The sequence below is a fragment of the Rousettus aegyptiacus genome, unplaced genomic scaffold (genome assembly GCF_014176215.1).
Source record: "Rousettus aegyptiacus isolate mRouAeg1 unplaced genomic scaffold, mRouAeg1.p scaffold_m13_p_6, whole genome shotgun sequence".
Taxonomy (NCBI): domain Eukaryota; kingdom Metazoa; phylum Chordata; class Mammalia; order Chiroptera; family Pteropodidae; genus Rousettus; species Rousettus aegyptiacus.
The window spans coordinates 16972877-16998030 of NW_023416309.1; the positions used below are offsets into that span (position 1 = coordinate 16972877).

The window sequence follows — 25154 nt, forward strand, 5'->3', positions numbered from 1 at the left end:
ACACACACACAAACAGTAAATGATAGCCACAATACTATAGCAGGCAATAAATGCAGATGGAGGGGGAGAGAAAAAGGATTTTTAAATATTTTATTTGCAAAAATAAAAATATAATAAAACTAATCCGAATCAGGTTCCTTCTTCTTTCTTCTTGTCCCTTTTGAGTAAGTCCCAGATTCTGTTCTTTCCTTGCCATGCTCAGTTTGTTGTGTCAACCACTCCTTTTCTAGCTGTTTCAGGATGTCTGCAGTGAGGAGTCCTTGCTGCACCAATCTGGAAGCAAGGGATTTCTCTGCTGCATCAGAGCTAGGTGGTTCCACAGCTTTACCCCCTCCAGTTTTGGTAACACGTATCCTTCTAGTTTGGCTCTTTAATGTTCCTGACAAACGGGACTGGCTCTCCGCTGACAACCTCTCCAAATTCAACAGTTTATGTGTCTCTGAAATTTTAATTAGTTTGGTGATATTGTGTACACCTTCTTGGATAATGCCATCTAGTTCTTTCTGGAGGTCTCGAACAAGGCTGGCATCTGGGAACATATCTATAAACCGGTAGCTGGGAAAAAGATGTATTATGTTAAAGCAGCAGCTCTTTCGACAGTCGCTGAACTAATCTCAATTGACAAAAACCTATCTTGACACTGATTAATTCCAAATGTTTTTGCAGAATTTGTCCAGTGCTTTTGCTCAACCTTTACTTCTATCTCAACACACCTGAGGAATATGTCAATATGATAGGTCATCTCTCCTCTCTTAAGTGATTCCAATATGCTCCCCTAGTGGGACATGCCCCTCTGAGAATCACTGTTCCAGAGGAGTATAGCAGGTCCTTGAATAACATTGTTTTGTTCAATGCCATTTCATTATAACATTGATGAGATATACCAGAGGAACTTAATTCTTGTTTATATCAACTAGCCTGTGGTAAAACTGGTTTCATTCTACATTCTTTCACTTAAAGTGAAAGATTCTATCAATAACATTAACTGAGGACTTACTCTACCTCTCAAATGTTAATGTACAAATGAATCACCTGAGGATTTGTTAAAATGCAGAATTTGATTAAGACTGGGTGGGCCTGATAGCCTCTACTTCTAACAAGCTCCCAGGTGACACCAATGCTTTTGGTGCAGGAACCACCCTTTGAGAAGCAAGATCTAGTGGACCTTCTCACTTACTTATCTTAACTAGATAGAATAAGAACTCCATAAGTCATTTTTAGAAAGGGGATAAACCAGGCTCAACGATCATTATTGACAATTAACAAATTAGGCAAATATATGCCTAATTTGAAAGAGCAAAAGACCATTCATAAAACCTTTAATTTGCCCTATTAGAAAAATGACAGCACAGGAAGAAAAAATTTGATACCTAAGCCACAGGTAAAGGTCCAAGACATCGTGGACAGCTTCAAGATCCATGAGATCTTTAATATTCTTAGGTGGAAGTAATGGCCATTTCATGTATCGGCGTAACCATGCAAAGGTCAGGGGCTCATTCCTGCTATATTGCCTGGCAAACTGAGAGAAACAGCGGAAAGAGTTTGGTAAGAGAATCAGAATTCACTTAACTCTGTGATTAGAAAACAAAAAAAAAGAAAGCACAACAAAACATTAACTGTAGTTGGGCTTCAACAGGCAGGTTGGTTTCTTTCCTTTATACTTGTCTATATGTTTAAGACCACTTAATATTTTATAAAAGAACTTTTTTAAAGAAAGAAGAATAATATTCCCCTTTTTACAAAACCAGGGCAATAATATGGGCATCAGAAGTTGCACAAGAACTTACTTTTCAGGGCCTAAGTCTGTTAACTTCTATGATTTAATGTTCTAAGTTCTGGGCAGACAGTATCTAAGACTTATTTCTTAGTAATAGTCCTATAACCTCTAATATGAACTTAATTATCTGTATCTTGTTAATGTTCTCCCTTGTTATAAAGAAACTTTGCGAGGTGGCTTGGTACAGGCTGGTCATGAGTCAACCAAACCAGTAAAAAGATGCCTCTTTACCAACTGTGTGAGCTAAGTCACCACTCTTGCTTCAGCTTCCTCACTAGTACCATAAGGCCACTATACTGCCTTCCTGAACCACAACACACTGCTGGAGAATGTGCTTTGAAAACCATGCTGCCCCCCAGACAACATTAGGCATTATTACACATCACAATATACTATAGGAGACAGGAATATATCCATATAAGACCTCTCAAGCAAGAGTTAAAATATTTAGCATCAAGAAAAAGCTAATTCCAAATGGTTCATTTCCTAATCAAAGAAAAGTATCTCTAAATGTTTAACCTAAGGTCAATATTTCAGAGAGAGGGCAGTTTTAGATTAATTGTGGTAATATTCTTGGGGGATATGTTTCAAGACCCAGAGTGGATGCCTGGAACTGTGGATAGTACTGAACCTTATATATTCCACGTTTTTCCTAAACATACATTATCTATGATACTGTTTAACGTATAAATTAGGCACAATAAGAGATTAACAAATTATAACATACTGTAATAAAAGTTATATGTATGTGGTCTTTCTCAGCAAACGAGCATAAATTTCTTTTTCCTTCTCAATTTCACAGGTAAAAGATTTCACTCTTACCTTAGATCTTAGCAACCTCAGCATATTTTTTCTTTTCTTTTTTAACTAAATTGAGAACTTTCACTTTTCTACTTAAAGGAAGTACTTTACAGCTTTTCTTTGGCATATCCGAATTGCCAACATTACTACTATTGTGGCTCTGGGGGCATTATTAAGTAAACCAAGGGTACAAGCGCTACAGTACCTCAACAGTCAGTCTGATAACAAAGATGGTAACTAAGTGTCCAATAGGCAGGTAGTGTGTACAGCGTAGATATGCTGGACAAAGGGATGATTCATGTCCCGGGCAGGACAGTGTACAATGGCACAAGATTTCATTATGCTACTCAGATGGGCATGCAATTTAAAACTTATGAATTGTTTATTTTTGAAATTTTCCATTTAATATTTTTGGACTGAAGTTGACCACAGGTGACTGGGAAAAGTGAAACCACGGAGAAGGGGAAACTACTGTAATGGTATGACTTTATTAAATTCACTAGGGTGCATTCTGCTAAATTTAATAAATGCCAAGTAGGATAGCCATGAAGGATGGAAATGCAACAACAATAATCTGCTAAGCGGGACATGAAAAACACAGGTTCTCTAATAAATATTTTTGGCCACGAACAACTAGTGGAAGTCCAATAAGAGCTAAGTACAGTGCTGCCCAGAGAGGGGAAAGAGAGGCCCATTCATACTGATACCTCCATCCAACAGACAGCCTTAAAGGAGCTCCATGGAGTACAATTTCAAAAACATTGTCCTAAGGGGCATCAGAGGCCACCAATAGGACTAAGCTCTTTTATAGTTCAGTAATGATGGAAATCAAGAAAAAAGAAAAAATCTCTACATTTCATATTGTAAACTAAACAGAACACATAAGCAACTGTTCCAGAGGCTCAGTTACTCCTTAGTAAAATGCTTCTGCTTCATTAGAACAGATCAAAAATGGCATAAAGGGGATCAAGGCCATAGGCTTGTGCTCCACACAGTTCAGTTTAAAGTCGTTAAGACTTTGTTCTATAAACATCGATCTTATGCTAGTTAGCTCTCTCACAAATGCCAGCTCAAAGGAAACTTATTTTCTAGGAAAATACCTAGACGTGGAAGATCTCTAAGACGTATTAAAGGAAAAAGAAAAAGGCAAGTTGCAGAATCTTCATTATAACATTTATGGGAAAACACACCCACACAGCAAAACCAGAATTTCTATATATGTATACCTATGTAGGCCAATACAACGAAAAAGTCTGCAAAGATACAAACTGATAATAGTTATGTCAGAGAACAGAGATTAGAGGTGGTAGCCTAATTTACTATCTAATGTTTTAATTTTGTGCAAAGAGAAAGTATTTAAATTTAAAAATAAATTTAGAACTAGAATAGATAAGAACAGAGCTAATATGCCGAACACTAGGGTTTATAGAGAAGATGGCAGCAAATCTACAACCATGAGTCAGGAAAAGATTCAAAGACACCTTAGGGTTTAGTGGGGTGGGGAGAGCACTCCAAGCAGATACAACAGGGCAAGCAACGGCCCAAAGAGGAGAGAAGACACAGCAAGGAGCTGGAAGTTCAGCTTCTACTACCGTTCCCTGGCTCTCTTGTTTGGGTGAATCTTCAGAAGTCAGAGATTTGTATCCCTACTTAAATAAGGTAAAACAAAAAAGACTGGACTGTTGATACCAAATTCATACAAGACAGCAATCTCTGGCTCAGTGCCTTATAGCTAAAAAAACTGAGTATTATTGCCACTACTAAACCCCTAATTCCCCTTCCTTTCCAAAAAATATTACCCAACACTAATAAGGAAAAAGTTTATTATCAGGCAATGATCTCCATCCCTTGAAATAAATTGTATTTATTTTTGTTTACTTTCTTCACAAAAGCTACCATATAAACCCAAATACAAAGCAAAGGTTCCCCCTTCCCAAAAAAATTTTTTATAGAAAAAGTCATTTTATATTTAAGTTCTTATATAGTATCTCATATTAAAGGGTATTCTCCAATTGTTTTATTATGAGTAACAAAGTACTGTTTAGGGAAAATACAACAATCTGAAACAACTCAAAATATCATAAAAATAAAAGCTTACCTGTAACAATGAAGAGCAGACAAAAGGCTGCTTCTTGTTGATAGGGGCTGTGCAGAAAACATACCTCACCCGTAGACTTAATGGAATATGCTGAATCAACTCTGCAGAAAATTTAAAATCATCCATATTGCAGACAAAATACTGGCCATCAACTTGTGAAAAGTCTACAAAAATATCCTGGGGCCGGGGAAGGAAAGATATTTTAAATTACTGGACTGCCTAACTGGGCATAAATAAAGTACTCAAGACTTAAAAAAGACAATCTCTTTAATCTATAATGGACTTCTAGAAAGGCCTGCTTTATTCATTGCCTCCTCAACCTAACAGATTCCCCCATAGCTTTCCCAACTTGAAATACTTCTGGGACAAAAGTCCCAGAATAAAGTTTTCACTTTCAAGATAAACTTCATAAATATCAACTTCACAAAAACAGACCATGCATTCATTCCCAATGAGGTTAGCCAGTAATTTCCTGACACATCAACATTTTTAGAAAAGAAATTTAAAAGTGAGTTACCACTTACAATGAGATTAGAAAGTGTTGTATCAGGGAGATGGTAGGCAAACATTTCAATCTGTTCAGCAGTTGGATGAAGACCAGCTGCCTTTAGTAAAAGAAAAAACAAACATGAGCTTATTTTTTTAAAGGACAAATTTTCCTAAGTTATTTCAAGATAAAGTCCTACTTAAGAATTTGAGTAAAACAGAGAAAAGCATCACCATTTTCTCATTTATTAGCAGTTAGGAAAACCAATGAGATGATTTAGTAAAATTAACCAATTATACTCACTGCATAATTAGTCAATCTTTCACTTACATTTAGTTGTATTTCTAAAATCTATGATCTGATTAGGGAACCAAAATGCTTTCCAGGGTCTCAATTCTCTCCACAGAACAAAAATGAACAAGGAAAACCCAACTGTTTTAACCAAGATAATAAAATATACATACATACATACATACATACATACATACACACACATAAAGTATATGAGAAAATGTCTGAACTAGAGGACAGTTTATCTCTTTAACTGTATATTGCAGTGTTAAGAAATGCCCACAGGTAAGTATAAGCTAGGAAAAAAAGAGAAAGGAAGTGAGAATGAGAAAGGAGAGAGATAAGAGCAAGGTAAGAGGAAGAGTATGAGCTCAAGAAATGAGGTACGCAGGAGAGAAATGAGGGTGCATTATCATCAACAGCACTCTTAACAAAAGCTACAACATGATATCAACCACGGCTTTCCCCCAGGAACTTTTCCTTGCATTATCTCATTTATAGTCCCCTTTATCTAGGGTCACTGAAAAATGGAAAAGCCATGTTAAGTATATTTTCCAGGCAACTTTAAAGTCTAACAATTAGTTTATTTAAAATATATACACTTCTGCCTCATTAACTACACTAATCAAAATTTAATTTTGTTCTTATTGGCTCAAAGTTGCATTGCTTAGTGCTGTTTTTGCCCCACACTCAAGAGTTTCTTCTACATGCAAGCTTCTGTCAATTTTTCAGTCTGCTAACATAGCTGTATGCAACTGTGCCCCTATCCCCAACGCTGCTAGGTTATAGAAAGAACTAAAGGAAAATAAGGTTTACTAAACTTGTTCAACCTGGATCTTTCACTTACACACTATTCTCAACCAGAAAGGGATATTCTCTATCCCTTTCCAAAGCAATAAGATAGGGCTTTCTTGACATGATTTTCATGGCATAAGATTTATTTGTTTCCAGGTATCTGAGGCTAGAGTTTAGAAGGCGGGTGAAGGAAGGAATGACTGTCCTCCACAGAGAAGTAATGAACATGTTACACCTTACCTTTATAGGCTCCACAGGCTTATTCAAAATTTCCTTTAATAAACGAAGGTCTTCTCGATTCATTGTTGTAACCTCTCCTTCTTTATATTTTGAACTGAATCTACCAGCTCTTCCAGCAATCTGCAAGGCTTGAGAAGTGGTGATTGGTTCTATTTCCTTCTCTCCCTTTTCATTGACACTGGGCTTTAGAAGGGAGTAAAATATAATTCTTCTTATGCTCCTAAAACAGAAGTAAAAGATCTCACGGTCAGCTATATGCAAAATCCGCCATCATTTAGGTCACTGCAGAAATGCTCACCCTGATTCCAGTTTAGATCTATGTACAATCTTGCCCCATTTTCAAAATAAGGAAAATAAGTTTGTTAATTTTCTTCCCTTTAAATTGAATTTTTTTGTCTATGGCCATGCCACCCTGAAAGTGCCCGATCTCATCTGATCTTAGGAAACTAATAAGCAGGGTCAGACCTGGTTGGTACTTGGATAAAAGACCACCTAGGAATACCAAGTGCTATAGGTACTAAAAAAAAAAAAAATATATATATATATATATATATAAAATATTTTTTAACAACTATATAAATTTACTAAAAATCATCAAATTGTAAATTTAAAATGGGTGAATTGTATAGTATGTAAATTATATTTCAATAAGCTATGGAAAATAACTTTTAGAAATAAACAACATAAAGTGTTCTCAGGCGTCTTTTAAAAGTTGGCTGCTATTGACAGCTTTAAATAGTTTTTTAATTCATTCCCCAGGAAGAAACATTTAGGCTTAATATGGTTACCCCTAGAGATAACAGCTGGCCCCACATGTGTAATAGGTACTCACACACTTGTTGACTGAGACACTGAAAATAAAGTGAGGTAATATAACAGGTTAGCTGGCAGCAGCATTCAAAGTCCTAGAGCTATGTGATATTTTCTTTTTACTTCCTTAACAGATAAAAGCAAGATAAATCTCAGATCTATATAATACCTCTTTTCCTAAATCAAAGTGTTTGGTCATTCTAATGCCAACTAGAAATTATTTAAATGCCATTTAGCCCAAAGAATATCTAACACTGTTAACAAATTACTTACAAATTAAGCCCCATGCCAATTGCATCTGTAGCAACCAGGATTTTGCATGGATCATCAGGATCATTAAACTTTTTTGCTTGAGCAAGTTTGGTCCCTAAAATAAGAACAATTTATGTTAAATCAGTATTCTTAGTCTTTTACTACATCGCACTAAGCAGATCTTGGAAACTCTCACCTCCTACTCTCTATTTTTATAGATAAAACTCTTATTGTTTCAAACTTATTTCTTTATATCCTCAAGGAACCACTTATTCTTTTTTCCATCCCTTTAAATATCCCCACATAGAGCAACACAAACCCTCACCACACTAGGACACGTATTAACAGATTTCAAGACTACAACTTGAAGAATTTTACCAAGTTCATATTTTAATGACATGTCTGTAAGAAAATCATCGGCTCAACATTTATAGTCTAATAGTAAGAGCCAGAAATAAATAAAATACTTCTATCCCCACTAAGATGAACTAGAGAAACATTTAATTTATACTGACCTATAACAAACTACCAATATATCAAGCAACTTAATTCAGTACCTTTACTGTGTTTTCTATACGTATCTCAATATAAATGGCAAAAGTGAGATTTCATATTCTGTCATGATGAAAGCCAGTAATTACCAGGTGGGAGACTGCCATATATAACAGCTGACTCCAATCCCCGAATTTCAATTTGTCGACTCACAGAATAAATATCATTCTTGCTAAAACAGACAATGCAGTCCCCAGGCCGAAGGTTGTCTAAAGATTCTAGTGCATGATCCAGCACAGAAATGGGAGTAAGCCTCTTATAGTTTCGAACCTATAATAAAGACATGATATTGTAAAATAACACACTTCATTAAGTGAAAACTTTCAAAGCATTTAAAAGTAGCTAAAAACCAACAAGTTCCAATGTTTTTCAAGGGAAGTACAGGAAAACATTTGGTATTTTTTAATTAATAAAACATTAAACAATGTTTCACAAATTTTCAAAGCATTTTCATTTCTATTTGATTTTCATGGCAACTAGGTATGTTCAAAAGGGTTACTGACTATTATTTCCATTTTATGAAAGAGTAAAATAGAGCCCAATAAAAGATCGGATCTAATGAGGATTTTTCCAGTTTTAGACTTCTGTGATTTGTCTAAGAATACAAAGCTAATAAGAGCAAAGTCAAGACTAGAATCCAGAATTTCTTCCACTACATTACACACTCCCTCTCTCACAAGGCTAAATACTAAAGTAATGCACAGATTTTAAAATAATTCTTCATCTTATAGAACTCTGGTAAAGAAAATGAAAAGTAAGATTAAAAGAAAACCAGTAACTTTCTACTCCAAGAATTTGAAAAAAAGGATACAAGCCATCTCTAGCAATTAGATGTATATCAAAGGCCCCAATTACCTGACATCTGAGACTTTAAAAACCATGAACTTTTGCTGAGTCTCAAACTTCTCAAACTTCCAACAGTTCTGATTTATTTAATTTTACAGAGATCTGTTTAAACTCCAGAACGTTTTGTCAAGACAAGATGATGAATCTCCTGTACTTTGGGAGATTTAGGTATGATGGCCACCCTGCCAGAACTTCAGATCATGAGGTTCAACCAAATATATATGATCTAGTTAACTACGAGGAAATGAAGCCTTCTTTTTAGTTAAGTTTTGATTTCTGCCACTGTCTGGGGCCAATGAAGCCACTCCCTTGGTACTCTGGGCTATTTGTTAGGCCATCTTGAGAACAATGCATATTATCTAGTACCTCCACTTCCTCCCCAGTGGTGTACATAAGCTCAGTAACCAGATCAATAGCAGCAGCCTCTCCACATAAATGGACTTCTTTAGCACAGAGTCCTGTTAAATGGAAAAATCACAACTTTTAAAATTTAAAGATATAAAATTAAATATGCAACACTTTACATAGCAAAAATATTTTGCTTTACAACTATTTACCTAGTGCTTTACAATTTTACCAAGTGTTTTCATAAATATTATCTCTGATTTAAACCTCAAAACAACCACCTTCTTCTGGTAGGCAAAGATTATCTCCGTTTTTATAAATCTCGGGGCTTTTAAATTGCTTTGGCCAAGGTTTTCAGTCTACTAGAGGGTGATGCCAGCCAGGACTAGAACCTGGCATTGTATGGTTGGTACTGAACATCAGTCTTATACTTGTGTTTTTCAAATTAGACTCCATGGAATCACTGAGGTGCCTCAGAGGCTAGAGGCTGGACAGTACAAGGAAAAGCTCCTTGTCTTTGAGCAAACACACTTTCATCTATTTTACATTATAGGCTTCAGTGAATATTCTTTGTTTGAAGAAAGAATTCGGCTATTTGTTTTTAAATTTGAAAACACCTAGCCTACAACATGCTGATCAAAACTTCACCCCAATATCAAGCAACAGAAACATTCATTCGTGTCCATGAGCCTCAAGAATTCTACTTTCAGGAGCCTAGCCTAAAGAAATAATAAAATAAATAAATAAATAAGCTATGGCCACCAAAGTTTTTACTGTATTATTAATAATAGGGGAAAATGTTCAACTCTGTGGAAAAAATTATAGTACAGCTCTTCAGTGGAGAATATGCAACATTAATACGTGGTACAAAAAACATGTATGAAACAACTGAAAAAAGCAAAAGACAAAATTTATAGTCACAAAATTTATAGTCACGTGCATAAGAAAAAAGACTGCATGGAATACGCCCACACCGTAATAGTTGTTGTGTTAAGATGGTGAGATTTAAACATTTTAACTTTAATTAAATGGCTATGCTAACTGTGTAATATGAAAAATGGACTTCCCATTATTAAAATAATAATTGGAAAATAAAACTCATATTTAGCTGAGTTTTTTGTTTGCTGTGCCAAAAAGAAAGGATCTAGCTGGCTCTACTGCGCAATGTCAAGCAGATAAATGCAACTCAGTGCAGATGTCACAAAACACAGGTTTACAGCAGTAAGACCACTAACCTAGAAGTGCTCTGGTCCAGGCCCATCCTCTGGCTGGGTCTTTAATCATTTGAATTTCATCAATCACAGCCACTTCATCTTAAAATAAAAAGTTATCATCAGCAATATGATTTACATAAACAGTATTATCAACAAATTATAACACTAAAATTCAAGCTTTCATCACCACCATAATCATCATCATTGATCATTAAGTGCTTCTTTTCTGGCAGTCTTACTCTAGGTGCTTTATGATTTTGACTCATTTAATCCTCACAACAAACATATGAGGAAAGTCATCACCATCTCCATTTTACAGAAGAATAAACTGAGGCCCAGAGAAGTTAAGTCAGTGGCACATGCATACACAGTATATGCAGGTAAGTGTGAAGATCAAAAAACATGAAATTCAAACCCACGCCATCTAGCTCCAAAGTCCATACTCTTAACCACTCTACTGCATTGCCTCCCAAATTAAACAGGTTCATTTATCTTATTTTCTTTAACCTCAGGGACTGCCTGAAGAATCTGCCTAGTAAGAACATGCCTAGATGGCAGTAAAAAAAGAAAGTATCTAGGCTTTCAAAAACCAGGAGTAGATAACCCTGCAGTAAATGATGCAGCTCTACCACAGGAACCCAGATGGGTGCCAGGAGCAGAGAGTAGAGTGGAAAGTATAATTCCCTAAGCTCCAGCTATACTCATTCTTAAGGGGTTTAAAGCTCATCACTATGACAAAAATTAGTGCCTTATTTTATTTTCTAATGTCAAAATGCTTACAACTATATTATTTTATTCTAAGTCATACAAATTATATTTTAATATTCTTCCTAAAATATCAAAAGAAAGTTAACTTTATATTGAAAACCCATCAGATTAAAAATTACTTATCACATCTGGGTATATGCAAACAAGATTAGAAAAGAGAGAGTAGAAGAGGGAATTTTGATTTTATAAACTTATGTGCTATTTAAATTTTTATAATGAATTACTTTTATAATGATTAATTTAAAACAAACTATCCTTTTACTCAGAAAGTTAAGATTAAAATGAAAAAAGCAAACTACAAAATAGTACATAAAGTGCTCTAATACATAATAGTACATAATGTATTACTCTTATTTTATTTAATAATACACACCTACACATAAGTATATGCATGCACAATACAAATATAAACTCAGGAAAAAATCTGAAAAATATACATCACAGTGTTAACACATTGATTCTGAATGGGTAGGACTGGGAGATTCTGTTATTTCTTTCCTTCTCCTCTGCATTTACTTTTATGTAATGAGTTTATATTCATTTAAAATATCTTTAAAACAACTTAACTAGAAGTTTACTGCAGTGCTACATGTAATAATGAAGGACTTTAAACAACCTAAATATCCTTTAACAAGGAATGAATACTTTTAATCATAAAATGGAATACTATGTAACTGTTTAAATGAGTAAACTTGATATATGTATTTATATATAATTATATATATATGAAAATATAAAAACAAGACTATATCTAAAAACATGTAGAATATAAAAGCAAATGTGGAACAATAATACAATATGATAATGACATGTTTTAAAACACACAATCTGTATAGTATTGATAAATAATGATAGATCGGTGATATTATTTCTGGGCATTTATTAGTGATGGTCGGTACTAGGTATCTGTTGAACTATTTTATTCTATGTCTCAATTAAAAAGTTTTTTCTAAAGTGTACAAATAAAACTTACTGGATTTCGTTAATCGATGTCACCATTAAATAAGTAAATAAATAAATAAATAACTTTCAAAAAGAAGTTTTTCACAGTATAAAACTTTTCATGTTTATCAGTATTTTAAAATAAAAAAATACTACACCATAACGTTTTTAAAATGGTGTATACATACAAGGAGTTGTGACACTGCACATCTCAACGGTACAAGCAACATGGGCCGCCTGTTTCCCATCTAGCTCTATTGTCACACGCTCTTCACCTGTCACCAAGTCACATGGCACACCCTAGGATGAAAAAAATAAAGCTAGAATTATTTTCACCTTGAAAACAATAGAAAAAAACAAGTTTCGGATAAGTAAGAGTATTCTCTCCATTATCATCAAATGTATTTGTCTAATAGCTGAAACTAAATATTCCTAATCCTTAAAACATTTTTTCATAAGCTATAAAAGCTATAAAAGCTAGTCTCTTACATAACCTACATAAACTTGGAAACATCTTAAATGAGCTAAATTCTCAGGTACCAAAAGCATAAGAAATTACAGCAGTCTTACTTTTTAACTTTGTACATTTTTACACTATTTCAGTTTATTAAAATAAAATGAACATGAATTGTTTCCATATTCAAGAAGAGCATTATAAAATTTAAGAATGTAAAGTCTTCCTAATATAATTTCTTGAGAAAGACCAACACCAGTGCTATATCACAGTGATCAACCACCCTGGTTCCCCCAGTGCTGAGGGGTTCCCCAGGACAAAGGACTTCTGGCGCTAAATCTTGGAAAATCCAGGCAAGCAGGGACAGCTGGTCTCCCTAGTGGGCTGAACCTAATCATGAGAAAATACCAGACATATCCAAACTGAGTAACAGTTTACAACTGACCTGTAGTAGTTTTCCAAAATGTAAAGGATATGAAAGACAAAGGAAGACTAAGAAATTGTCCCAGATTCAAGGAAACTAGAGACATGACAACAAAAACAGTGTGAGACCCTGGAGAGAATAGGGGTTGGGGGTGGGGAGGAAGGGGAAAGGGGAATTGGGAATGGGGAGTGATGTTATTAAACAACTGACAAAATTTGAATATAAACCATGGATTAAATAATTGTATTCTATCAATATTAAATGTCCCTTAGATAAATATGCTATGGTTATGTAAAAGAAAGTCTTTATTCTGAGGAAATACTTTAAGTATGGATAAAGAGGCAATTATGTAAGTATATATGCAAATTATAAAAATCATTCACAACAAAAGAGAGAATGCAAATTATCTATCGAACTGGTTAATCTCACATTATAAAGTCATAATAAGACAATGAACCAAATTTTATCCTAAACTGTTTAGAAAAATGATGCCTCAGACCATAGGCATTCAGTTCTTTTCAGGTTTGAAAAGGTGGTGTTTGGTATTTATCATTAGTTCTAGCTGACAGAATCAAAGGTCTAATCTAAAATAAAAGGTAAATTAAATATCATAACAGAATACTGGCTAACTCTGAGGAGGCAAACGAGAGGTTCAACTATGTCAATAATATTTTATTTATTTAAAAAGTAAATAAAACAAGGATGGCAAAATGTTAGAATCTGATGGGAGTGTAGTAGTAGGTCCAGGTTATGTTATTCCCTGCATATCTCTGTACATGTGAAATATTCTATATCACTGTATTTCATTCATTCTAACACACACATTTTTTCACATTTAAGTATCTCTGAAATCAGAATACATCTTAACAATTGATGGCATGTCAGAGTTCAGCTGGCAGTATCTTTTTCTTTCCCAGTTGTACATAAAATAATGGTATATCTTACAATTGATGGTTTCTTAGGTGCAAAAGCAATTTTTGTTAATAGTAAATTACTACATATGCCCTTCCCTCCCTCCCATCTTCACTCTGACCCACCACCCCCAACACACAAAATTAACAAGGAAAAGAGCGAGTATGTGATAATACACTGACAGCAGCATTACTCTTTTCGAAGATTTCATGTGCCAGTAATTTTAAAGGGCCGCAATACACTCCAGATTTTGCTGACAAGTAGTTCTGGATTGCATGATAAGTCTTTCCACTGTTTGTGGGGCCCGAATGGAATATTATCTTCCGCTGTATGGCTCTGGCTTCTTGGTACCTAAAAGATAAGTAGGTAAACAGCTTAATCTCATTAACCTCAAAATCTATCTTGGCAAAATTATCAATTAAAAAAAATTCCAATGAAACATCCTAACATTCACAAGACAACATCTTTGAAAAACTTAATTAAATGACAAGTTTCACATCCATGCTAAAGTAATAATTGCTTTCCAAGAATGACATTAACGAACTAGAGGACAGAAAAATCCGAATGCAAATTAATTTCTTAGATATCTTTGCCATTGTGCAAATCCCTTTTCTTCAGTTACTTAAAATAAGTTTAAACTGCTATCAGCTCCATAAATATGTTCACATCATGTCCATAGCTCTAAACACATGATCCTATAAATGAGTATTACCAGGGTTCTGAATTTCAACACATACAACATAATGACCTTGTCTTCTGCTTCTGGCCATGATGGACTTGCCTTCTCACCATAAACAAGTACAAAACTAGACAAAATACATGCAGCAGCTGCTTGGGTACATGACGACAGGCAGTACAGAACTATAGGCCCTGAAAGAGAACACCTGAGCCCTACTAGAGTGCAAGGGGGTAGATTCCAAGCAAAGTATATAGACCCACTGAGCTGAGCAGCAGAGATCAAGTTCAGAGTTGCTGAAGCAGCTGGAACTTAAAGGACAGAGTGTGGAAGAGAAGAAAAGGTGCAGTGGAGGGGGAGCCTGGACGTCTATATAGGAGTTCCCTGTGGGTCGTTGGCCAAGGGCTGGGCTAAACATGTACAGCACCTAGCAGAGACTAGCTTGCTAAGGGTTTGAACAGAAAGTCTCAGTGAGGTGGCAAAGTGCTAGGAGATGCTGGAGTTCCAGCCATGGTGGTGGTGAGAGAGCTCATTAACACCCCAGGCATTCAGCTGAGATACCAGAAAGGCTGCACCTGAATTATAAGGACAACACCCTAAAGTAAGGGCTACTCTAGATCTGTTGTAATAAAATCTAAAACCAAGCTGGATCAGGATAGAGGGGAGACACCAGCTAACTGCCTGCCTGAGTTAATTGCCTGTTTTTCTAGGAAAAACAATATAATCTACACTCTTTATGATTTATCATCCAACATTAAAAAAATAATAATAATCATTAAACTCCCAAGATTAAAAACTTAAAATTTCAAATCCACAAATGAAGAAACTAACCAATTAGGTGGTATCCTTAAGTCACTGATTTTACGTAGATCATCCTTACATTCCAACACAGGAAATATCTGTTTTGCATGTCTCAAGAAAAATGGAAATAAATCATCCACATGAGCTGGAAAATAAAACACTGCATTAACATGTGCAATCTACTCATTAACCATAGCTAAACTTAGTGAAACTTTTTTCTTAGTGAGCTAAGTTAGGTTAACATCGCCAGCATAAAAAAAAAAAAAAAAAAACCCTGGAACACAGAACTCTACCTTTTTCTGAGATTCTGCTTTGTCTTACATGTGCCTCCTAATTTCACTTATATTTTCTAGGAAAACAGAAAACTGGCTGCCAAACACCATGTTCTAGGCCTCCAATGCAAACAGGTAAAGATCAGCATTGCTGAAAGTTAAATTAAAAATAAAGAACCTACGAATATACATTAGAGAGAAGGCCTGTGGTTACTGAAGAGAACTGCTGGTGCAAACATTTTTAAACTAGAAACCACTGCGAGACAAAGTATGAAAGTGAACTAATGCCTCAGTAAGATGTCTCCACATCTTAGTGGCTCTGAGGAAGGTGGGGCCGTGTCCTATTATGCTTTGTATCCAGGTTCTACCTCAGCATCTGACATAACATAAAGGTCTAACAGTCAAATGCATTTAAAATATATAACCAAAGCCAAGCTGCCTATGGGAACAAAATAACGTCTTCTTTTATGGCAAGAACTCTCCTATGAGGGAGAAAGAAGCCAGTGGCAGAACAGATGGAATCTGCTATGCATTAATTCTATCTTGTGTGAGAGTTAATTTCACTGTGGCCTATATTAACAGATAGTGAAGAGCAGAGAGTGATAGATCAACTCTACCTCCAGTCTAAGACATACGGGTGATTTAATAACTAGCTCAGGGACCAACTATAAAAGCAAAAGGGCACAGACAGCCTCCTATGTAAGCACTGAATTATTTACAGAGAATGTTAATAGGGTCTATTCTAAAACAAATAAGCCCTGAGAAATAAACATGAACCATGGGAAGAAACAGAAAGTATATTCAACAGGATTTTTAAAAGTATAAACACTTACCTGCACTGAAACAAATATCATTCAAAATAATGTGAATGTCCACATCCAGGGAATGAGACTGCATGATATAATTTCTAAAGCTTATGAAAGCCTGGTGGAAGAGGCGAGCTACAAGAAACACAAAATCAAAATAGGCAGGGCTTAGTTTTCATTTCATTTCTCATTTTAAAAAGTACATATACACATCACTCCTAACTCATCAAAGTGTTTGTTCTTGTTTTGGTAGTACAGCTGGTTTATTATGATCTGCATTAAAACTAAAATCCCAGCACAACATGGAGGAAAGCTGAACACACAGCTGCTTTGCTGCATGTGTGGCTCACCAGGTACATCTTGCCGATCTCCTGCCCAGGGAGAAGCAAAGGTTAAGGATATCCTCCAGATTATGTTCAGGCTACAGGAGGTGTCACACAGTACTGACAAAGCTGTAATCTAAGAAGTAATACAATATCTCTAATGGAATGTTATTAGCCTTACCATCAAGTCCATAGTCAGCACTCAGTTTCTGAATTTCTTTCCTCTTGTAAAATTTGTCTAAGATCTTCTTTACTTCATCTGGAAGAAAGATACCAAAGCTTAACATTTGTTTAACATTTGTTTTCCACATAGAGAAATGCCCCAAAAGCATAACACCCAAGACAGCAGTCTACTGAGTGTTGCGAGAACTTAAAAGGTTTTAGTTAACCACAGTCCTTTATAGTTCAATAGTGAAATAAAGTGCCTAGAAAAATTATAAAGTCAAACAATATTCCTATTATACTGCAGAGGAAAAAGCAAAGTGCTTCAGATTAGACATTGCCCCTAGCCTCTGTCAGGCCACTTTTAAATAACCATGTTCTCTTTTGTTTACTTACAACCATTCTGAACATCTAATAGCAAGCAGATAAAAGGTATCTAGAAAGACAACCACTATTGCAAAGACAAGATCATTATGCTTTTATGCAAATGACTAAAGGAGCCAGGAATGTTCTTTAATTTGGAAATGATTTTAGGGAGAAAAGATTACACTTATCTCATTCTAGATGGCATAATGTAAGTCAGTACAGAAGTGAAGGAAGCAGATTTCCGTGGCATTTTTACAAGAACTTCCTAACAATTTAGACAATAAAAAGCGGTTGCTCACAAAAGTGCCAGCTCCTTGTCACTGAAAGGACTCAAGCAAGGCTTAGATGGCTATATTTCAAGGATGATGGCAGAAAAATTACAGTGCTATAGGGGAGGTTGAATTAGATGTCTGCTAAAGTAACATGCCACTATGAATCAATAATTTCATAAGTGAAAATATTTTAAATTAATCAAGCTGAGATTACATTAGCATTAAACATGTTAAAATACTTCTGCATTATTCTGTAGAGATAAACATTTCAGTTACACACTCTACATTTCTAAGAAGGTAGGCTAAAATTGAAGATATAGTTTTTGCCCATGAAACAGAAAGGCCAAGTAGCCTATATCTCTACCTCCCACAAAAATAATCAACTACATTTTCAAATAGCCAGAACACACAACACTCACGGAAGGAATTAAGTCTGAATAAAGCATCCCACTAAAAAAAATTTGTTCTGCAGAACGAGGGAATTTCAAAATCTCTGGTTTAGCCATTATATTTGCCCACAACTAAATATTATACATATATATCTATCATAGCAGTTATGTAATATATCTGGGTTTCTGTTACTTTGTACCCACTGGGGGCAACAGTTTCTTTGCAGCAATAATGGAAAAATCAGTGACAAATAAAAGACTGGAATAAAGCACATGCAATTGCTTGGGGGAAATTCTGCTGACCTATAAACTCAATACAAAGGGAAGACATCAAATTATTTAGAATTAACCCATTTTTTATAACTAACACTCCAGTGTTATACAAGAATCATACTTTAATCAATTTAAAATGCTTAAAAATATGAGGCTCCTCATGTTAAGTGAAACTAGTCAGGAAATACCACATGTTGTATACCGTTTATATGAACTATCCAAACAGAAACAATGCTGACTAGTGTGCCATAGGCTAGGCAGAGGGGCTTGGGGACTAGGAGAATGGAAAGTGATTGCTACTGGATATGAGATTTTTTTTGAGGTGATAAAAATTTTCTATAATTAGATTATGGTGATAGTTGTATAACCCTGCAAACATACCATTAAGTTATATACTTTAAATGGATGAACTTTATGGTATGTAAATATTTTAAAGCTGTTTTAAAAAATGAATATTGTCCACATAAAAAAAATGTGTTTTCTCTGTACCAAAACTTTATCTAAAAGGACAGTTTCTAAAAATCTGCTATCATTTTTTAAAAGATAACTGCAAAAACAAGAACACAATAGAAATAGTAGAAAGTTTAATCTACTACAGAAGTATATGAAAACAAGGTGTGTTTTTCATAAAAAATAAGCTTTAACAGTTTGCTGTTAACAGAATGACCTGATTTTTTTTTTTTTTACTTCTCATTAAAACTAACAGTGATTAAAACAGACAATCTCTAGATTTCTGGCATAGTAGAAATACTCAATCACTACAACTTTTAACCAGGTAATAGCTTTCTTCCAACTTCCTGCAATGGGAGCCTGGGATTTAATGTCTACGTTGGGATTCAAAACCATATTTGCTGAAACTAAAAGGCCCACTATAAACTCTAAGCCAGCTGCATGGTGTTTTAAATGACTACACATTCTTTTGAAGAGAATACAAAATGATCAAAACAATCCATCAGAATCGGTACTTTTCTAAAATATAACTGTACCTCACAAGAATCTTTACACAAAAATAATGATCCACTTTACTCCACTTACATCCTGATGAAGAACAAAGTAGCTATTACTACAGGCTTGGGACTGCTTAAGCCTTATGATTTACCCACTTTTAATAAAATGTTTTGATCACTTATTTTACTGTACTCATTAATAATTAACTAGAATTCCATCTCAATACATCGAAGCTGCATGCTCACTTGAGGGTTGGAAAAGTAGATGGGAAGGTATGCAATTCAACCTCTTCCTAATAGAATTGGAAAGCCAAAGCCACAGTGGAAACACAGGTGGAGAGAAGTGATCAGAATAGGTTAGAAAATCCCTAGGATCCAAAAAGGAAAGCCAGAGATTGTATCAAAGACCACTTAGTAGTGGCATTTAGTTCCTACCCCTTTAATAATACTACAACTAGTTTTACTACCCTTTATTAATACAAGTTGTAGTATCCAAGGGATAGGAAAAACACAGCTTTAGCACAGACAATGAAGACATTAAAATTGTTAAAGATTTTGCTTTCTTTGGTTCAGTCATCAATTCAAATGGAAACAGCAGCCAAGAAATCAAATCGAGAGAAGGCAGAGAGAATCAGATGAGTAGTAATGTTAGAATTCCAAAAGATCACCAAGAGGAAGGATGTATCATTTGAGACCCAGGCTAAGATCATCCACATCCTCATATTCCCAACTACTATGTACAGATGCAAAGTTGGACTGTGCAGAATGCCTATAGGAAAAAAAAAAATGACACATTTGACATATGGTGTTGGAGGTGAGCTCTACAGATACCCTAGACCACCAGAAAAACAAACAAGTGGGTTCCTAGAGCAAATTAAGCCTGAAACATCACTGGAGGCAAAAATAACAAAACTAAAGCTGTCTTATTTTGGGCATCATGAAAAGGCACGGCTTGTTGGAAAAGACAATAATGCTGGAAAAAATAAAAGACTGCAGAAAGAGAAAGACCAAATATGAAATGGACTGACTCCATAAAAGAAGCCATAGACATGAGTGTACAGGAGCTGAGCAGGACTGTTGAAGACAGGACATTGGGGACATCATTTAATCACAGGACTGCCAAGAGTGAGAGCCAACTCAATGGCACATAACATATATTATTTCCCTTGTCATTGAATATTAAGAAGTACCAGTAGTGATAGGAACTCATGCTGAACCTTTCATATCATCACAAAGAGAATTATAAAAAGTGGTACTAGATTTACTAACACTGCCACTACTACAGCAGATAGCTGCATTAGAACAAATGCCTCTGAGCTTTCTGCATCTAGCTCAGGTGAAGGGTGTGACAGTAGCATTAAGACTGAGGAGCCTCGGCTAATTCCCTATACCTGCAAATGAGTCTGTATCTGATAAATTTACAACAAATTACAATGACTTCATTAAACCTCTGCTCTTTCATAAGGTTCTTCTTGCAACCAACAGCACGTTTCTCATCCAGGAAGCTAGATGTGCTCTAGTCACTGAAGAACCTAATAGTCTATAAGGTCCTATTTCCATAATCATGACCCCCTTAGCACTACACCCTAATTCTGTACTTCACAAGTCATATGCCAGAACACACAGTCCAGGTGTTTTGACGAGCAGGCTTCCCCAAAACTCTGACTCCAGTTCACTCTACTAATAGAGAGGTAAGTGGCTTCAACCCTCTTGCCACAGCTCTATGAATCCAAATTCCAATCTGCACTTACCCAACTACCAGTACTAAAATCTATGACGAAATTACCACCACCTACCTCAATTAATCTGATACCTTCCCTCAGCGTCACAATTTCTAATAAAATCCCCCATGAATATTATTTGTTGCTCCCACCTCCTATAAACATGCTAGTGATGAATCAAAAATAACAAAGGAATCATGCTCTGGAAGTACATCTGTCACCCATGGTCAGCCAGAGCTCACCTGGCTCAATGCTTGGGTGCTATTCTCCTCCTTCACTGCTCCACCTGAGACCTCCCAAAGCTTCCAGCTTAGTCAACTTTCTCGGAAAGAGGAAGGCCACTCTGCTATCAAAAGCAGCTGTACTTCATTGCTGGCACTTCCAAAACTTAAATATTCATAAGAGTGCACAAAAGACTTAAAAACTGCTCTGGTGGAGCCAGCCGAGCATGAGTAGAAATATATCTGAGGAATTTTACACCAGCTCTTGACAGCCTAAAGAAAGACTTAGAAAAAAGTCCCTTTTTTATACCATACCCTAAAAATACATAATTTTGTTAAATCCTCACATCAACCTATATCTTATATAAATCCAGGTAATTTGGATTTATATAGGTCCTTATATAGGTCCCACATCAACCTATGTAAGGAAAGTAGGTTATTCGGCCTCCTTGAGGAATAGTTTTCCCAGTTTCCACACATCACAGATTCTACTGTAAGGTGACAATTCCAAAACTTTCGAATTCCATTTTTCATATAGCAAATATTTAGTACAAATGATACTAGTTTACATTTATTCATCCCTTTACACTTTTCAAAGTCCTTTGCCAAACATGTTATAATTTTCACAATCCAGAGATGTAAGCAGAGAATACATTATTCTCATTTTACCAATCAGGAAATGGAGAAAAAGTAAGTAAATTGTAAATCAGGCCAGTCACTTAAGTGCTGCATGACTATCACAAACATGCACCATCTTTCTACTTACATTTGCTTTACATCCACATGGCTAAATATGTTACAATCAACCAAAAAAAAAATTACGTATGTATATACTGAGTACCTACTGTATGACTAGAACAGTGTTTGGGATATAACAGACATTCAATAAGTATTTGCTGGGGGGAAAAAGGCAGTGTCTACCTCAGAGGGTTATTAAAAGATTTAAAGAGTCACATGCTTAGAATGGTATCTGTCTAGCAAACACTCAATATTAGCCATTGCTATTTTTTTAAAAAATGAAGGAACCACAGAAGTATTCTAGGCTGAGGGAGTAGCATCTTTAAAAGGCCCTAGAGCAAAAGTATACATTTCATCAATATGGCTGAAACGTGGACAGCAGTGTGCAAAGAAGCTGGAGAAGTACCCAGGCCAAATCAGGCAGGGCCTTACGGTCCACACAAGTGATGACTTTTTAAACCAGGGACAATGAAAAAATATTAAACAATTGTTTGCAGGGGAGAAACATGATTAGATCTTTTGAAAAGAACATTCTGACTGCACGTAGAGAATGGATTAGAGAGATCAAAGGTGCTCAAGGAGACATCTGAGGGCTATTTCACCAGTCCCATCAAAAAACAGAAGCTGTTAATTTAGGCCTGGATGGCTGCAGTGGAGGAGGGAAGTGAATTAATTCAATATTTATGAGGTAAAATCAACAAGACTTGTCAAATGAACTTTCTGATTGTTAGATGTAGGGGACAAAGTAAGGGAAGAACCAAGACTACCAGGTTTTTGACAGAGGCACCCGGAGAAGGAGCAGGTTGAGGGGCAGATAAGTTGTCTTGGACATGCAAAGGTCAAGTGCGTGTAAGAAATCCAAGTGGAGACAACTGTAGGCAACTAGATATACAGATCCAGGGGGAGTGAGAGGGGTCCGCGCTAGAGACAAAGATCTAAAAGGAATATTTACTTGAGAGGAAAGGAGAGAGAATGCAGATTAAGACAGCAGTGACATAGGACACAGCCCTGAAGCACACTCACTTTTGGGGTGAAGAGCAGGCAAGAGATTGAGAGGTGACAGCTTCTTGTCTCAAAATCTTATGTGAAAATCTGACACCTGAACCATGTGGCTATGTAAGATTGTAGTAACTCACTGTTCTCTGTAGCCCCTCTTGCAATAATGAAAAATAATTTAGTAAGTTCAATGTCTAAACCAATCCTAACCAAAGGAAATGAAAAATCACCCGGTAAATACTGACTCAGGGGATTATCTAAGGATTCTCCATCAGAAGAATACCTGGTGCTGACAATCTATATCTTCATTCTATCTCCTTACTAGAAGCATCAATAACATTTACCCTTTCAGGTAAATTGGAATAACTGCACAAAATAAGAAATTTTCTATATTTAAATCTAATAAATATGTCAAATTATCTCACACAATTACTTTACTTTAAAAATGTAAAATAAATGGGGAAATTGTTTTCTTAATGGCTTTAGAGCTTGTTTTGCAAGATGAAAAAGTTCTGGACGTGTGTTTCACAACAATGTAAATATACTTAACACTACTGAACTGTACCCTTGAAAATGGTTAAGATAGTAAGTTTTATATTGTAGTTTTATCACAATTGTAAAGTAAACAATATAGTACTATATAAATACACTATTAAAGTTACCAAAATAATATAGCCCCCAACTCCAAGGAAAGTGAAAGGGTTTGCTTAACAGTGGCTTGGAAGAATTGGTTAAAGAATAATATACTGTGAGAGTTTCATCACATTTTTAGTGAAAGTATTGTACTTCTGCCCTGAAAAATAAGAGTTGACCTAAAGGATGCTGTAGTCTATATATTTTAGAGTTAAAACAGGAGACACCCATGTTGCTTGTTGAACTGAAATGCCTAGAGAAGGGGAAGAGTGCCAGGTGAAGCTATAGCACTCCTTCCGCCCTCCCAGAGCTTCATTTGGTCAGAGGAAACTGCCTCAACTCCCTAAACCCCAAAACACTAAAGAAGTTCAGCCCTTTAATCCTAAATTCTCCTTGTATATATTAACACGCTTCCCTGTCAAGTCCACCCAATGTGAGTTTTAGGGGCAAAACCCACCGCCACTTGCTGATGCTAAGCCAGTCCTTTCTCTCTGGAGTCTCGGATGATCATGGTGCTTACCACCCTCGGCAAGGAAGCCCTTATCATCCTCTACCTTGTAAGACAATTGGTTATCCTTATGTCCTTCCTCCCCACAGCACTCACTGTAAGCTTCTGGAGTAGAGATCTGGATCTGAGTCCGGTTCCTCTTGACAACCACCGTATAGCCTAACACAGTGTCTGGTTTGCGTAGGTGCCCAGTCAATGACAAAGAATACTATAAGAAGTCCTCCTCTGGCTTTTCAGTGCCCACTTCGTTGCCCCTTGGAGACTACAGTTCTGAGCAGCGGGGGAGGAACAAAGAAGGATGCTAAAAAGATTAGTCGTACACCTAATGACTCAAAAAGGGTAAATTGTCCCATCGCAAGAGGGTGTAAACCACTGAAACGACAGTGAAAGGGAAAAGGCCACTTCTGGGGCGGCACATTGAAGAATCAATCAGACACAGGTCCAAGCCCTGTGGGGCTTACAAATCAGCGAGGAAGGCACACACTGTAACAACGTTCGAGGGGACCTCGGGTCTCCAGGATAGAGGGGTGCAGCTTCCTCACGTCTGTCCCTGGGATCTAAAGACACCACCACCTGGCCGCCCTCGCTAGCTCCTGCACTCACTCTTGTCCAAGGGGCGGGTTAGCTCGGCCCCGACATCGCCATCCGCGCTGGGGCCCTGAGGTTTCACAGTCAGCGGCACGAACAAAGACGTGTTCGGGGATTTGGAACCCCCTGAGGCAGAGGAGGAGGCGGAGGCAACAGCAGAAACGCGTCCCAGAGACCCAGGAAAGAGCCCAACGTGGGCGCGAAGGGCAGAGCAGGCCGCTGCCCGGTGGCCAGCGTGGCGCCTCACTGGGAACCGAGCCCACAACAGGGCACTGCGGGGTAAGGACATCGCGGCCTCAGGCCCTAAAGTGGACTGGCTAGAGCAGCGCAGGGACACGGCGGCGAAGAAAGACGCATACTGCTAGCGCCTACTGTCCGGAAAGACCCGAATCGAGCGGGGGAGCTGCCCAGGAAAACGCCCGACCAATAAGGGAGATGTAGTGCCGGAAGAGGG

General features: G+C 36.5%; 1 protein-coding gene across 2 annotated transcripts; it reads right to left on the reverse strand.

Annotated features, from left to right (window-relative positions):
- Positions 1-76: 76 nt before the first annotated feature.
- Positions 77-25067, reverse strand: SUPV3L1 (Suv3 like RNA helicase). 2 transcript variants are annotated; one of them, XM_016133087.2, is made up of 15 exons: positions 24716-25067; positions 17068-17145; positions 16591-16698; positions 15516-15630; positions 14191-14359; positions 12407-12518; positions 10530-10607; positions 9316-9407; positions 8193-8373; positions 7573-7666; positions 6490-6709; positions 5201-5281; positions 4677-4853; positions 1371-1519; positions 77-555 (listed from the first exon to the last, which is right to left on the reverse strand). In XM_016133087.2, the coding sequence occupies exons 1-15, from the start codon at positions 24987-24989 to the stop codon at positions 120-122; spliced, it is 2364 nt and encodes a 787-aa protein (XP_015988573.2). In that variant the 5' UTR covers positions 24990-25067; the 3' UTR covers positions 77-119. The 2 variants fall into 2 exon arrangements, with proteins under 2 accessions (XP_015988573.2, XP_015988574.2); XM_016133088.2 differs by lacking the exon at positions 24716-25067 and adding an exon at positions 24209-24684.
- Positions 25068-25154: the final 87 nt, after the last annotated feature.